The 14868-nt window shown below is 45.6% G+C and overlaps 1 protein-coding gene across 4 annotated transcripts in view; it reads left to right on the top strand.

Annotated features, from left to right (window-relative positions):
* Yap1 (Yes1 associated transcriptional regulator) overlaps window positions 1-14556 on the top strand; it is a 76772-nt gene extending 62216 nt beyond the window's left edge. For all 4 annotated transcript variants that reach the window (XM_051155896.1, XM_051155895.1, XM_051155894.1 and 1 more), the window contains 3 exons: window positions 9136-9266; window positions 12482-12594; window positions 14027-14556. In XM_051155896.1, the coding sequence (XP_051011853.1) occupies window positions 9136-9266; window positions 12482-12594; window positions 14027-14265 (483 nt within the window). In that variant the 3' untranslated portion in view covers window positions 14266-14556. The remainder of the gene's footprint in view (window positions 1-9135; window positions 9267-12481; window positions 12595-14026) is intronic.
* Window positions 14557-14868: the final 312 nt, after the last annotated feature.

The raw sequence follows: 14868 nt of genomic DNA, 5'->3' as shown, positions 1-14868 counted from the left end.
AAGGGAGTGAGAACACCACTAGACTAGGGCGTGGCCATCTCAGGTGAGGGGCACTATGTCACACAGCACTGAATCGTACAACTGTAACAGTCTCTTCTGTGTTTCTCTAAAGTGGTGCCTTCTGTTAGTGACTCATAAGTCCCTCAAGTCAGAAACAGGCTGAAGTGCTTGTTCTCGGTCCTATCTCAAACCCAAATCTGATAAATCAGTGATTTTAGATCTTCATTTCATACATGAGTAGGAAACCCTTGCTTAGCAAAGTCATCAAGAATTCAAGATATTAAAATTTTTCCAGTCTTGACTATGCTCAGTTTATTTGTTTTAGTTAATTTTTTTTTATATGGTTTTTTAAGACAGGGTTTCTCTGTGTAGCCTTGACTGTCCCGGACTCACTTTGTAGACCAGGCTGGCCTCAAACTCACAGCGATCCGCCTGCCTCGGCCTCCTGAGTGCTGGGATTAAAGGCGTGCGCCACCACGCCTGGCTTAGTTTATTTGTTTTAAAGAAAGGTTTCACCCTATATATAGGCCAGGTCAGCCTTGTACTCTTCTAGGTGCCGGATTACAGGTATATGCCATGGCACATGGCTTCAGCTAGGGCCCAAGTCAGAGATCAGGCATGTGCCTCATGTGTACAAGGCTCTGCATACACACCACACACACACACACACACATGTAATTAGTAAAATCTTAAAATGTAAAAATTGGAGTTGATGGTTTAAATTTGTATAGTATAGATATAGTGAAAGAGATAAATTTGAAAATGCTAAAGATTAAAAATATCAGCTTTTGTGGCATGCTTGTATAGACCTATAGTTCCTGTGTTTGGGAGGTGAAGAGCGTTCAAGGCTAGCCAGGCGTGGTGGTGCACGCCTGTAATCTCTAAGCACTCGGGGAGGCAAAGGCAAGGCAAAATGCTCTTGAGTTTGAGGCCAGCCTGGTCCAGCACAGCCAAAACAAAACGAAAAGTTCAGAGTCTGCCTTGGCTTCCTAGTGAGTTTGAGGCCAGCCTGGACTTCCATGAGACCCTTTCTGAAAACAGTGGTTTGCCATATATGTTTTAGATGTCAACATACGGCCTGATGGTTGTGAAGCTGTCAGCCAACTTACTGGACGTGGTGGTCTGTGACAGGAACGTCGGTGTCTTTTTCTCTCTCGTCCTGCATACTTTCTCCATGACCTTAAGACCTCGTGCAGGGAGAGAAAAGTGACTTTTTCAATTATCATAAGGGGTGTAGCTATTACTTCTATAACAAAAGCCAGGACAGTAGAGGAAAACACAACCAATTTATTTAATCAAGGTTTTTCATGCCCCAGAAACTTTCAGAAATGATAGCCCAAAAGTCTGGGGAAAACAATGTGATACTGCAGTCCAGTGAGCAATAGAAAGATGATAAGACCCGATTTAGAGACACCTGTAGGGGAACCCCAGCCGACGAGCAGGACCCCACTGGGTGAGGTCCCGAGCCCTTCAGGTAGTGGGGCTTAGAGGCCGTCCTTGAAGAGTTAGAGAGGTAACATCGCTGGGCTTACTGGTTTGCTCAGACTCTCCTTAGAGGTCTCAATCCGGCCTGCCTCTGGGGAGAGCAGGAACTCGAGGAACACAGGTGGGGGAGGATCAGAAGGTAATGGCTTCGGCGCTTTCCAGGCCCTTCTTCTGGCTTGCTTTTCAGAGCACTCGGCTTGCTGAAGGACCATGCAATTGGAAGATTTTGTTAGGGGGTAGGTCGCTTGTTTTTCAGGGTTTCTCTGCGTAGCCCTGGCTGTCCTTGAACTCCACTCATCTCTGCCTCTCAAGTGCTGGGACCAAGTGCACCACCACACCTTCCAGAGAAGATTTTAAGCGAAGGTGGCTTCCCACATAGGTTTACAAGAGACTCAAGCTAGCCAGGCAGCCAAGCTAGGGCTCAGCAGTCTAAGAAGGGCTCAGAATGTGCAGACTTCACAGTTGCTGCTGCATTACTTTTCTGGTAGAAAGATGTGGCTCAGTCCTAGGGCTGACAGCACCTTGTATACAGGTGTCAGTGGCCGCAGACGTGCAGAGTGTGCACTGGAGTCACTTACTTGTTTGCCTGGTACTTCCTTAGACAGAGTCTTGACTGTGTAGGTCTGTCTGTCTGGGAACTTGCTTAGACCCGGCTGGCCTTGAGCTCCCAGCAGTCTTCAGGATCTCCTGGGTTACAGTAGTACAAGAGTGTACCACCACTGTCAGCATTTTAAAATTACTAAAGTCAAAAGCTTTTTTTTTTTTTTTTTTTTAGCACTTTTGATGAAGTTAACAAATCATGTCTATGTTCTGGGATGCTGTGGCATATATACTTATGTCCCTATGTGTTAATAAAACCCCAAGCCACGGAGTGTGAATCATCCATCATATCCTAAGACCTTTAGAAGCATTTAGATCTTCATAATTAAATATGGAATTTGTCAACCATAATTTATTACAGTGTGTTTACAGGATTCAGGGAAATTGTCCTTACATAGAGCCTAAGTTTTCATTTCTACAATCCAGAAGAAACCTTAGCTCTATAAATATCTCTGCTTTGAGTGTGAGCGCCTGCTGCCCGTGCTCCAGCCAGGTGTCCCTCAAGGCGGTGGCTGCTGTAATTGGACAGGCCTTGAGAGAGCACTGCAGCTCAGTCACAGCTCTTCTAAAAGGCCATTATGAGGAAATAACTATCTTCCTGGGTGCACTTTGCCCTCTTTCTCTGCTGAAAATGGGATTCTGAGTGTCTGGTGTTCTCTCTTCCCTGCAAGGCCTCCTGGCTCATGCTGTGTGGTCAGAAGCTCCTCTTTATTTGGTAAGCTGCTCTTCATCAATGAAATCCTTGCTTGTCCCCTTCTCTCCTACCTATTAAGGCTCTCCTGTGTGCTCTATGGCCAAGTCTTACCCAGAGGGGTCCTCATCAGAATTGTTGGACTACCCAGGATATGAATGTCTTATCTCAGAGTTAGATGGTCAGAAGTCTGTGTCAGTCTTCATGGCCGTGATGGTGTCCATGCTGTGTGGCTGTGCATTAAGCCAGCCGCCTTGTTCCTGGTGCTACTCAGCGTGCCTTGGAGATGCTCCATGACTGAGCACCACTGTCATTTGGAATTTTTTTTTGTTTTTGTTTTGTTTTGTTTGTGTTTGTTTTTCAGGACAGGGTTTCTCTGTGTAGCCTTGACTGTCCTGGACTTGCTTTTGTAGACCAGGCTGGCCTCAAACTCACAACAATCCACCTGCCTTTGCCTCCCAAGTGCTGGAATTAAAGGCGTGCGCCACCACCGCCTTAGAATTCTTTTAACATCTCTTCAACATTATCTCTCTTCTCTTTTTCATAAATGCTAGACTTATTTATCTGGTTTCTCATTGGTTAAGTTTTATTTTTTGGTGGGCATGATGAAAGAAATATTGTGTAAAAATGGAAGAGGAGCGCTGAGCTTAGTGGTAAATGCCTTTAATTGCAGGACTCGCCTTGAATCCCAGCACTTAGGAAGCAGTGTTCAAGATGTGAGGCCAACTCCTCTCTGACTATGTAGACCGGGCTGGCCCTAAACTTAGAATCTGCACTGTTTGTGGTGTTACTTATCAGAGCTGAGACTCGCTAGTCTGCATGACGCTGCCAGGTATACTGCATACTTCTGTCAGTCGGAAGCCTTGTCTGGATTTGAAGATGATTTGGTAGACGGCACAGACACTAAGAAACAGGGCTAGGAAGGTAGGTCAGCGGTATAGCACATAGCAGGCGTATCTAGGGGACAGCCCCTAACACCAGAACATGAATAAAAACTGTAAACTAAACCTGCTGGAAGCCATGCAGCCTTGCTGATCGGGAGAGAGGAGAATCTCAAGTTTAAAGGGGGGTGAGGACACCGAATGATGTAGGTAGGGTGTGCTTTTCCTGGCAGGCATGACTCCCTGGGACTAGGTCCTCAGGAAGGACAAGGAAGCCAAAAGCTCTACCAGTAGCCCACACCCCCAGCCCAACTTAGTGCTCTTGTTGTAGAAATAATGAGGAGCTCTATGTCCTGGGAAGTGAAGCTGGCTAGATGTCTGTCTGTCTTGGTTTGGTTTGGATTTTTGAGACAGGGTTGGCCTGGAACTAGGCTCACAGTCGTGCACCAGCACACATGGCTGAGACTCCTATCTTAAACAGTGAAAATAAATGGTTTGTGCTATTTCTAGAATTGTTTTTAAGAATGTGTATTTTGGGGGTTACTTTTCATTTCCTACATTAGATTTCCAGTACACAAAGTTGACCCTCCTTAAGGAGATGATTGTCATTTGCCTGTGCCTGTGCACCATGGAGCATCCCAAGCCCACTTTCTGCTGCATAGCTCAGAGCTACCAGAGGCAACAGTTGCTTTAAGAAAGTACAGGTTGGCTGGCTGCCCCTCCTCAGGAGGGCTAATCTTGGTATTTTCCTATGCTGTACCCATGACTCATTGCATTGGAGTCAGTGAAGTTAAAACTATTGCTGGCTCAAGAAACTGTCAAAAGCTAGAGTAGTGTAAAGTTTCCCAGGTAAGTGTTGCGGGGGGGGGGGGGGGGCGTGTCACTTTGTCCGTGATTTTTTTGCTTAAATAATGCAGTCTCCCTGCCACCCTCCTTCTATTGTTTTGTTTTTGGTGGCCCAGCCTGGCTTTGAACTAGAAATGCTCCTGAGCCTCAGCCACTGGAGCATGCCTGGCTTCCTCCTCACCCACCTCTTTTTAAATCACATGTCTTGAGAGTTCATTTGAGCCTAAAAACAACTTCTGTGTACACACTACCACAGTTGTAGATGTTACTTGTCAAAGCCAAGGCTTGCCCAGAGTTTTCCTGTTTCTTCATCTGTGTGTGTGTTTTCAGTGAACAAACTTGTTGTGAATTTGAAAGTACTCAGGTAAATGGCACATGACTGTCACACTTCTTAAACAAAATGCATTCTGTATGTCGTCAGAGCACTCTAGAGAAGGCTTACGGCAGCTCTCAAACATGAATGCGAATTTGGGGCTATGCCCTACTCCATGGTTACCTGGTCAGGTAGAGAGGGAGGGGGAGCAAGAAACCAGCTAATTTTCCAAAAGATCCCTGGTAAGCTGACCTATCGAAACACGCGTTTGCTGGGCTTGTAGCTTTAGCAGTTCAGTGTTTGCATTGCACCAGTTCAGTCCTCAGTACAGAAACAAGCACACATTACTGAAAACACATCCATTCTGTAACTGGGTCAATGTGGCGTAGCTGTTATAACTTAAGCCTGGGACGTCGTAATTGGACAGTCTACAAGAGTGATTTCACCCAAAGCATTTGATGTTGCAAGTTGCTTCTGTCTCTGAGGAGCTTAGGGATTATTTCATCTTGAACATAGTGCCTAAAATTAGACTGCCTAGCTAAAAATACAAGTTTGTCAAACTTCTCTTTTCCCTAAGGTAGTTGGAAAAGTTTGTGAAAGTTATTCAAAATGGGGAAGTAAGCAAGTCAGAAGAAGTTTGGCCAGAGCTTGGTCAGGCTGTTGTTCTGTGTCAGAGGTCAAATAGTTCTTCTAGAGTAGTTGACTTTTTTAAGTTAAGTAAGTATTTTTAGCACATTTTCTTCTGTAATAATTCAAACCTGCAGTAGCTTTTTCCCTGAGCCTCTAAGTCTCAGCTAATCTGGGACATGTTTAGAGTCAGCTCCACACTGTGAGTAAAATCAGGGGTCCCAGCCTGCTCTTGTGGGAGCTCCTCCTTCATAAGCAATTGAGTCTCCCAAGCCTGGAGCAGCAGTGTCGTTTCCCATAGTGCTTGCCGGCAAGTTTGAATCCTGCCCAAAAAAAAAGGAAGGCAGTTAGTATATGGCTCATATTAAATAACAATGTCATCTTTTACAAAAATAAAGCTAGCACATTGGTAATAGCCAGAAATTGAAGAGGAAGGAGTTTAGACTAGTTCTAGGGTTTTTCTCTGGTTTTTTTTGTTTGTTTGTTTTGTTTTGTTTTGTTTTGCTTTTTGAGGCAGGGCTCTTGTAGCCCAGGCTGGCTTTAGGACTTGAAATCCTTCTGCCCTCAACTTTCCAGGTGCCAAAATTATAGGTATGCACTGTCCCCTCACCTGACTTAAGTCTAAGTTTTGTGTGTGTGCTAAATGAAAGTACACACCATGTGTGTTCATTCACACAAAATTTGATTAAACCCTAAAACATGTTAAGAAAATGGCAGGAAAGCCAGGTGGTGGTGGCACATGCCTTTAATCCTGGCAGAGGCAGGAAGCACAAACAGTAGTAAAAACAGCACCAGGAGAAAACTGGTGTTGGTGTTTGTAGTGGCAGTTACAGAACTGTGTGTGCAGTTAGAAGCTGTGGACCTGCCCAGTGGTGGTGGGTTACCACACCTTTAGTTCCAGAACCCAATCTACAGAGTGAGTTCAGGACAGTCAGGGCTGCACAGAAAACAAGAAGGCATGGATCTTCCCTGTATGAGTCAAGAGAACGAATGAACAAGAGACAGATGTCTCAGTTTGAACTCTCAGAACTGCCTAAGGTACTTAGTTCCATTAAGTATCACTGTGTGATTTTCCCCCTTTCCTGGCCCTGGCAATTCTCAGCAATCTCAGCATAAAGTTGAGTGCATTTGCGATCCAGGCACCCAGCTCCAAATTGCAATTTGCTGGATGGTGCAGTAGTGCAGCACGCCTTTCATCCCAACGCTCTGGAGGCAGAGGCAGGCAAATCTCTGAGTTAGAGGCCAGCCTGGTGTACAAAATGAGTTCCTGACAGCTAAGGCTACACAGAGAAATCTTGCCTCAAAAAGCCAACAAAACTGTATCAGAACCTGAAAGGACCATGGGTAGACTTCATTAATTAGTCACAAGTTCAGGTTCAGCTAGAAGCCACGTGTGGAAAGAACCAGTTTTGAGAAACTGCTGCAGTCACCATCAGTAGAGTCACTTCTCACCACCTGCATAAATGTAAAAAAAAATTACTTAGCGGGCTGGGCAGTGGTGGCACTCGCCTATAATCCCAGCACTCTGGGAGGCAGGGGCAGGTGGATCTTGTGAGCTCGAAGCCAGCCAGGGCTACACAGGGAAACCCTGTCTCAAAAAGAAAACAAACAAATTGCAGGAAAGATAAATGTTTAGTGTATGAAACAGGTAGGTGTCGCTGTTTTCATACGTGTCTGTTATCATGTGCTTTCCTCGTGTTCCCCTCCCCCACCACACACACACTGCTCTCTCCTGATTTTTCCTCTTGCTCTCCCCTGCCAAATAACCTGCCTTTAATTTTCCTGCCTTTTTGAGCGTGGGTATATATATTTTTTGTTAGTTTGTTTGTTTTTTGAGCTTTTCAGTGGAAGAAGCTGTATGATACCTGTCTTTCTGAGTGTGGCTTGTTTTGCACACTATATTGACCTGGTTCCATGTGTTTCCGTCAAGCCTTTGTGCATAAATACCACATTTTCTTTATCCACACACACACATGTATTGCCCGGTCTCTAGGCTACTTTACCTCAGACTCTTGGCTGTTGTGAATAATTCAACATTAAACATAGATGTGCAAGTGTCTGTAGAATTAGATCCCCTCAGGTGTGTACTGGGAGTGCTACATTTGGTCTGAAGGTCCTTCTGTGTCTAGTGTCGGTCTTGTACTGTTTTCATTGTGGCGACACAATTAACACGCTCTCCAGCAGCACAGAATGGTTCCTTTCTTCTATGGCATCTGTTGTCTGTTTTCTTGATAGTAATTTGTACTAGTTTTGATCTGAATTTCCATGATGGTTGAGGAATGAAAGTTTTATTGATAATGTTTATCAAAATGATAAATGAGAATTATTACACATTTTTCATAATACATAAAAAAGATCTACAACTCCTAAATTGTGACTATAAATAGTACTTTAAGATTTCAAGCAATTGCAGCCGGGCACGGTGGCACACGCCTTTAATTTCAGCAGTCAGAAGGCAGAGGCAGGTGGATCTCTAAAAGTTCAAGGCCAGCCTGGTCTTCAAATCAAGTCTAGGCTACACAGAGAAACCCTGTCTCAAAAAACCTTTATACATCCATATATATATATGTAAAAATAAATAAAATGTTTGGAGCAATAATGTGTTACGGAAATGCTGGTGAAAAATCAGAATCACAGTGAAGACTGTTATAGTCTGTTCATAATTGAAGAAAATGTAGAATTTGTGTTCAGATTTACCAAGAGTTTAAAGGTGATCTTTCCCTCCTACAACCCTGCCCAAGTTCACACAGCGAACACTCAGCTCTCCTCCCTAAGCCTGACAAGAAGTGGAGTTTGCAGAGAGGAGGAACCATGGAAGTGCCCTGGACAGTGAGGTCCTGGCTGCCCTGAGTGCGATTGGCAGGAGAGCTGGAGGAGGCGTGCCCTGGGTCAGCCTTAGCTCAGGGAGGCTGCAGAGGTCTGGCTCTGTGATCTACAGAAAGTTCATATTGCAGTCAGTCAGTGGAGACAGTTGCCTGTGCTCAAGCAGGGGTGATGACTGCTCAGGAAACAGAGAGGGGAAGGTGCTGGGGAGAGACCTGGGGCTCATCAGCCTGTGACAGGTCCCAGGTAGGCTTCTGTTGAGCACTATTGCATCCTTGAAGAAATGTTACCCCAGATTCACCCTCCACACCCGCCATGCCTTCCCAGAGAACAGAACACCACTCTGTTTAGCTCTAGGAGAAAGTCCCTCAGCCCTTGAGGCTTGACAGCAGGGTGTGAATGGGTGTTCTGGCTGGGGGATGGGAGCATTGGTGTCTGAGAGCAAATCATCAAATGTTCTTTCTGTTCTGTTTTCATTGCTGGCCCCAAACCCTTTAAGAGCTGGTAAGTGATGACATAATCTAAGAATTACTGTTTAATGCCTGAACTTGTCATTCTGTCGCAAGGGAAGATTTGGGGGTCTTTGCTAGTAAAGAAGAGGAAAGGAAAATGGAATAGTTAATTATGCATGCTTGGGATTAGTACAACTAGGCAAACTTGAACATTCTGTAGCTTAGTTTCATGCTAGTCACATGAAATGTATACAAGAATTTGATTATTCTAATTAGCAAGTGTCTTAGCTTTCAAATAAGTGTTAATGTTTTACCTTTTGTGTGTATTTACCTCTTTTGTGGCATTTTATCTCTTTTAAACCTAACAATAAGTTTGTTAATTAGCAGACTGACTCTCTTTACATTTGTTTGTTTAAGGAACTAGCTCTCCGAAGCCAGCTGCCCACACTGGAGCAGGATGGAGGGGCTCAGAATGCAGTGTCTTCTCCCGGGATGTCTCAGGAATTGAGGACGATGACAACCAATAGCTCAGACCCCTTTCTTAACAGGTTGGTGAGAGTGCTGGCCAGCGTCTGGAAAGGCCCTTCCCTCATCCATCGCTTAGTGCTCATCATAGCTGCCGACCATTTCTTGGCAAATGCCAAGTGCAGTCAAAGCTCAGGATTAAAAGGGTTGCATCCTGTAGGGGAAGGCGAGCTGTTCAGGCTTGTTTTCTTCTGCCCACGCTCTGGGAAGGACTGTGTGCCTGCCTTTCTGTGAAAGCAAGCAGTCTCCATGGCTGCTAGTGAAGGACCGGTGGCTGGAACTGCCCACATAGCTATTCACGTAAGGCCTCATGTTCTTTTAGGCTCTCATTTAGGGAGATAAAATACAAGGTTATCCACCCCTACCCGAAACTTTAATGTATCATTTAGTGGCATTATTTTAAACAGAGTGACTTATTGCGGTGCTTTGTAAGGAGTTCTCAGTCTGGGCTTCTTCTGTTGGACTGATGCATAGACTGTTGTGTGGGGTGTTTGTTTGTTTGTTTGTTTTATTTTGTTACTTTGAATCATTTATAATTAATATTTCACCAAAACTTATCCTGCTGTGTTATGAAACACCTGCAGAACGTCGCCTTTTGAAAAGATGGCACACTCTGTGGGACACCCTTCCTCCCCAGAATGCTTTTAAGCAAAACACTTTTTTCCTTCCCTTTTTCTTTTCTGTTTTGAGTCAGGATCTCTGTCTTTGTAGCCCAAGCCAGCCTCAGGATCAGTGATCCTCCTGCCTTGGTCTTCAAGGCATTCACTACACCTAGTACTATCAGTACAAGCTGTCATGCCCAGCTTACAACAACACACTTTGGAAATGGGTTTAGGGAGCCGGGTGATAGATAGTGGCATGTGCCTTTTAGTTTTGAGACGGGGTTTCTCTGTGTAGCCCTGGCTGTACTAGAACTCACTCTGTTGAACTGGCTCGCAGAGATCCGCCTGCCTAGGAACACTATTTTGAATTCTTACCAATTAAGTTGAGAAACAAAAAGTATTTCTATCCTGTTAGAAGAATTTGAACAATTGAATTTTCCACCATCCTTAAGAGTAGATGTGTGCCAGGCATACCTTTACTCCTGGCACTGAGGCAGAAGCACGGCCTGTGAGTCTGAGGACAGCCAGAGCTACATCATGAGAGCTTGTTGAAAGAAACTAAAATGAGGAATTGACCTGCAGGTAGGTTTGTTCTCAAAGGCCATGAAATGATATTTAATCCCAACCCGAGGTGCTACTACTACTGTAATCCTAGCACTTAGGAGGGTGACACAGGAGTTCCAGGACAACCTGCCTGAGAGCAAACTGAAAAGTAAGTAAGTCTTACTTACTACGTACAAGAGAGACACAGAACGTAAATGTCCCTCTAAAGTATATTTACACAAGCTTGTAGTTCTAAACTGCAGTTGGAGATGATGTGAAGAGGCCGCACCACCGAGTCTCCCAGGAGAAAAATTCCACATCTGTTCAAGTATCTGATTTGTTGAAGGCTTATCTTAGAATAAAATCCAAGTTCTCAGAAACAGGGGAATACAGGGTGGGGGCTGCACATCTTCCTGACAGTCATTTATGACAGTCCCACAGACCTCCCACAGGCTGTGTGCCTATGTGATACCGCAGAGCAGAGTCTTTCTGTTGGAGTCCCCTTGACACAGGCTGCTCGTGCTCTGTGCTCCCAGCCTCTTCTGCCTTGCCCTACAACCCAGATAATCCTTACATTTGAGTCCTCATTTCAACTTCCTGAAGGCTGAGGTCCCAGAATAGATTCCCAGATTCTAAAATGTACCTGAATGACAGATTTTATTTCTTAAAAATCATTCTTTTTATCGTCCCTGTTGCATGTGAATCCCACCTGTACTTTAAGCTCAGCACAGCACAAACGTCCACATCCCACCTGTCTCAGTTGTGCCCTCTGAAGCTTTGCTCCTGACTTTCCAGGCTCCTTCCTCACTCCCAGCTGCTGCTGCTACTGCAGCTCAGGGCCTTTGTTCCGTGTGTGTGTGTGTGTCTCCCCATCTTTTCTAAACCACCTTAACCCCTGTCCCCTGAGCTACTCCAATGCCTGCCAGGTTGTTCGAGGGGTCAGCATTTGTTGGGGTCAGTGGAGAGCAGTCCCAGCCAAGAAAACAGCATGGGCACAGTGGTTCCCCTTAGACAAGTCCAATGTCACCTCCTCGGCAGGGGCCGAGGAGGAACAGATCCCTGCCATTCAAAGTAGAAGCTAACAAGCATCTTGGTAATCCACATGGCTGTGTTGTGTGCCAACAGTCTCAGAGGCAAGTTTATGTCTCTTGGATTTGTGTGATGCTTCCAGATTTTGACAAAATCTGGCAGTTGTCATCATAAACAGTGGCGAGAACAGGGCAGATACGTTGAACAATTAGGGGGAAAGGCTGGAATAAAACTTTTTTTAAATGCTGGGGTAGAATCTGGTGGTTGTTTTCTCGTTTGTTTTGTTACACTGTAAATGTCCATCACGTGAGAGTCAGTCTATGTTTGTAATCAGAAACCACAGAGAGTAGCATTTGTCTTCTGGGTTTGGGGTTTGGTTGGTTGCTTTAGTTAGTGTTGGTAGAATTCAGGTCTCCAGTTCTATTCTCTGCCATCCCTTGAGAAAGCATTCTCTTTAGGAATTTTCAAGGCTATTTATGTTGCTCTTGAATGCAATCTTGAGACTTTTCCTGTTGGCTCCTGTTTCTCTTGAAGGCCCTCTGGTTGGTTTTTGCTCTCTTGTGAAGCTTGGCCTCTTATCTGGTGCTGAGGTGTTTGGATGCTCCCCTCCCCCAACAGAAGCAAGCAGATCTCTCTGTGGGAATTGTTATCTTTGGTGACTCATCTGTTTTGGCAAAAAAGGCATTCTGGCTCTTTATTTGGGCTTGGCCATCACTGCCTTAAGTTTTCTGCCTCAGGACCTGGGAATTCAGCATGAACTTGGGTTTTGACCCCTCTGCCTGGGGAATTGAGACCTTGGAGCTTGAGACCCCTCCCAAGTTTCAAGATATTTAACAGAATTTGTCACTGTTTTCCTTCAGTTGCCACCAAACTCAGAACCTTCTGACAGCTTTTGGCCCCTTAACAGCTGTCACCCCAGTTAAGGGTCAGCGTGTCCTCCTCCTTCTAGGACAGGCTGTAGGGCTCAGGAGGTGCTAACTGTCCTCTCAGAGTCCTGGTCATGCTTAACAGTTTTGCCCTGAGTTGATTAAACCTTTTTCTGTTGCTCTCTGTCAATATTTTAGTGGCACCTATCACTCTAGAGATGAGAGCACAGACAGTGGCCTCAGCATGAGCAGCTACAGTGTCCCTCGGACTCCGGATGACTTCCTCAACAGTGTGGACGAAATGGATACAGGTGAGTAGTTCCGCCCTTTGAGTTACAGGTCCTTCCTTCCTCCCTTCTTAGACAGGGTTGCACTGCGTAGCTAGTGCAGGCTGGCCTGCAGCTTAGAGGCCCTTGAGTACTGGGATTAAGGCATGAACTAACACACTGGACTTTCCTTTTTGAGATAAGGTTTTGCTGTGTAGCCCATCCTAGCCTTGTGACCCTCCTGCTCGTCCTCCAGAATACTGAGATTTCAGACGGTTTGGTTTTGTTTGTTTTGGGCCCTTTCTTTCTTTCTCTCCTTTCTTTCTTTCTTTCTTTCTTTCTTTCTTTTTGAGACAGGGTTAATCTGTGTAGCCTTGGCTGTCCTGGACTCACTTTGTAGACCAGGCTGGCCTCGAACTTACAGAGATCCACCTGCCTCTGCCTCCCTACTGTTTTCTATTAACATGATAGTTGAGACGTCTCTCATTTTAGATTTGTGTTCTTAATTTTGAATAATCTTTATGCCAGGCAGTGGTAGTGCACGCCTCTAATCCCAACACCCGGGAGGCAGAGGCAGGTGGATCTCTGTGAGTTTGAGGCCAGCCTGATCTACAGAGCTTGTTCTAGGAAAGCCAGAGCTGTTAAACAGAGAAACCCTGTCTCTAAAAACCAACCCAAAAAAACCCAGTAATTTTTATGTGACCCACTGTCTCTTTTCTCTGACTTCTTTTGGTTTAGCTGACGTGTTTAAGGTGTTAAGTACAGTCCTAGGAAGCTAAATTGAGGAGCTAAGACCTCCCTTTCTTGGCGGGCTGGGATAGTGCAGGACAGTAACACAGTCTTGCCAGAGTGTCAAAAGTCTTTCATGCTTGCCTTTATCTGATGCATAAAGAAGGAGTTTGAGAACTTGTCTTCTGGTCCCTCTGGGCCTGCCTCCTCTGCAGCACCCTTGCAGCACTGAGAGATGGTGTTTGTTTTTCTGAAAGTAAGTTCTGGCACAGCTCCAAGGAGGAGTGCTAATGCATAGATAAATAGAAGTTCTCTGGGTAGGTAAGTTTGAGGGGAGGCCACATGTCCTCAAGGACTCTTGGGAAAGTTGTTCTATTGTTGTGATTGTGGCTCTGAGAGTACAACACCATGTCTGCAGTGCTTGGGCATTAGTGTCCCAGAGTACATCCTAGGACAAGACCCCCCATCTTGGTTGTCTTAGTAATGGGGGTGCATTTATTTCTAGGAGAGTGAGAAGGAAGGCATGCCTGTCATTTCTCAGTGCTGCACATAGCTTTCCAATGGGGTTTTAGTTCTTCACAGCCCCACACGGCATGGCTGACGTGGAGAGACGCACGGGCAAATTTGACACTGGTACCTAGGTTGTTTTCTGAGGTAGATTGTAGGTGCTGCTCCGTGTGGGTCTCTGCACACACAGTACGGCTCTGGTGCTTTTCACAAAACGCTTTGCTCATCCCTCCCCATCTAGGTGACACTATCAACCAAAGCACGCTGCCGTCACAGCAGACTCGTTTCCCAGACTACCTTGAAGCCATCCCTGGGACAAACGTGGACCTTGGGACACTGGAAGGAGACGCAATGAACATAGAAGGGGAGGAGCTGATGCCCAGCCTACAGGAAGCACTGAGCTCCGACATCCTCAATGACATGGAGTCTGTGCTGGCTGCCACCAAGCTAGATAAAGAAAGCTTTCTCACGTGGTTATAGAGCTGCCAGGCAGTCACTCTCCGAGTCTGTGAAGGATCCACGGAGCCTAAGGCGTGCATCCCTGAAATGCAAACAAGCCAGCAGGTGCCTCTCTGGCTGACACAGAAAACAGATGAACAAATGTCCAGCAGGGATCTTCCCCCCGCTGTCCTGCTCTTCTCTGCCCATCGCTGCTGTTAATGTTGCTGACCTCCTCACAGCCAGCCCTGAAGAATAAGAGCCACAAACTACCAACGCCCCTCAGTCTCTTTGCTACGATAACTGCTGTTCCTTGGGTCTCCTGGGGGATAGCCTGTTTGCATAGCGGATGTTCTTCTTTCGTGCGGTGGGCTCTGTGCATCATTCTAACTGAACACGCAGACTGAAATGCTTCATGTCAGCGATTGTTCAGAGGCGGTTTCTTCAGCTGCCTTTGGCCCTCTGGTCCAACCAGCCAAAAGCTTGCGTCTGATCTAGTACTCGGTGCTGACCGGCAGATTGCGAAGACTGGTGGACTTTCTATTTCTTCTCTTAGTGTTACCAGTAGGCACATAGTGACCTGGATTTTTATCTTAGAAGCTTACGAGGCATGAGACAGTTCCGTAGAAGTATATTAATTATTGC

This window comes from Acomys russatus, chromosome 14 (assembly GCF_903995435.1).
Source record: "Acomys russatus chromosome 14, mAcoRus1.1, whole genome shotgun sequence".
Taxonomy (NCBI): Eukaryota; Metazoa; Chordata; class Mammalia; order Rodentia; family Muridae; genus Acomys; species Acomys russatus.
Note: the sequence above shows the minus strand (reverse complement) of the source record. Positions and strands in the feature narration are given on the sequence as shown.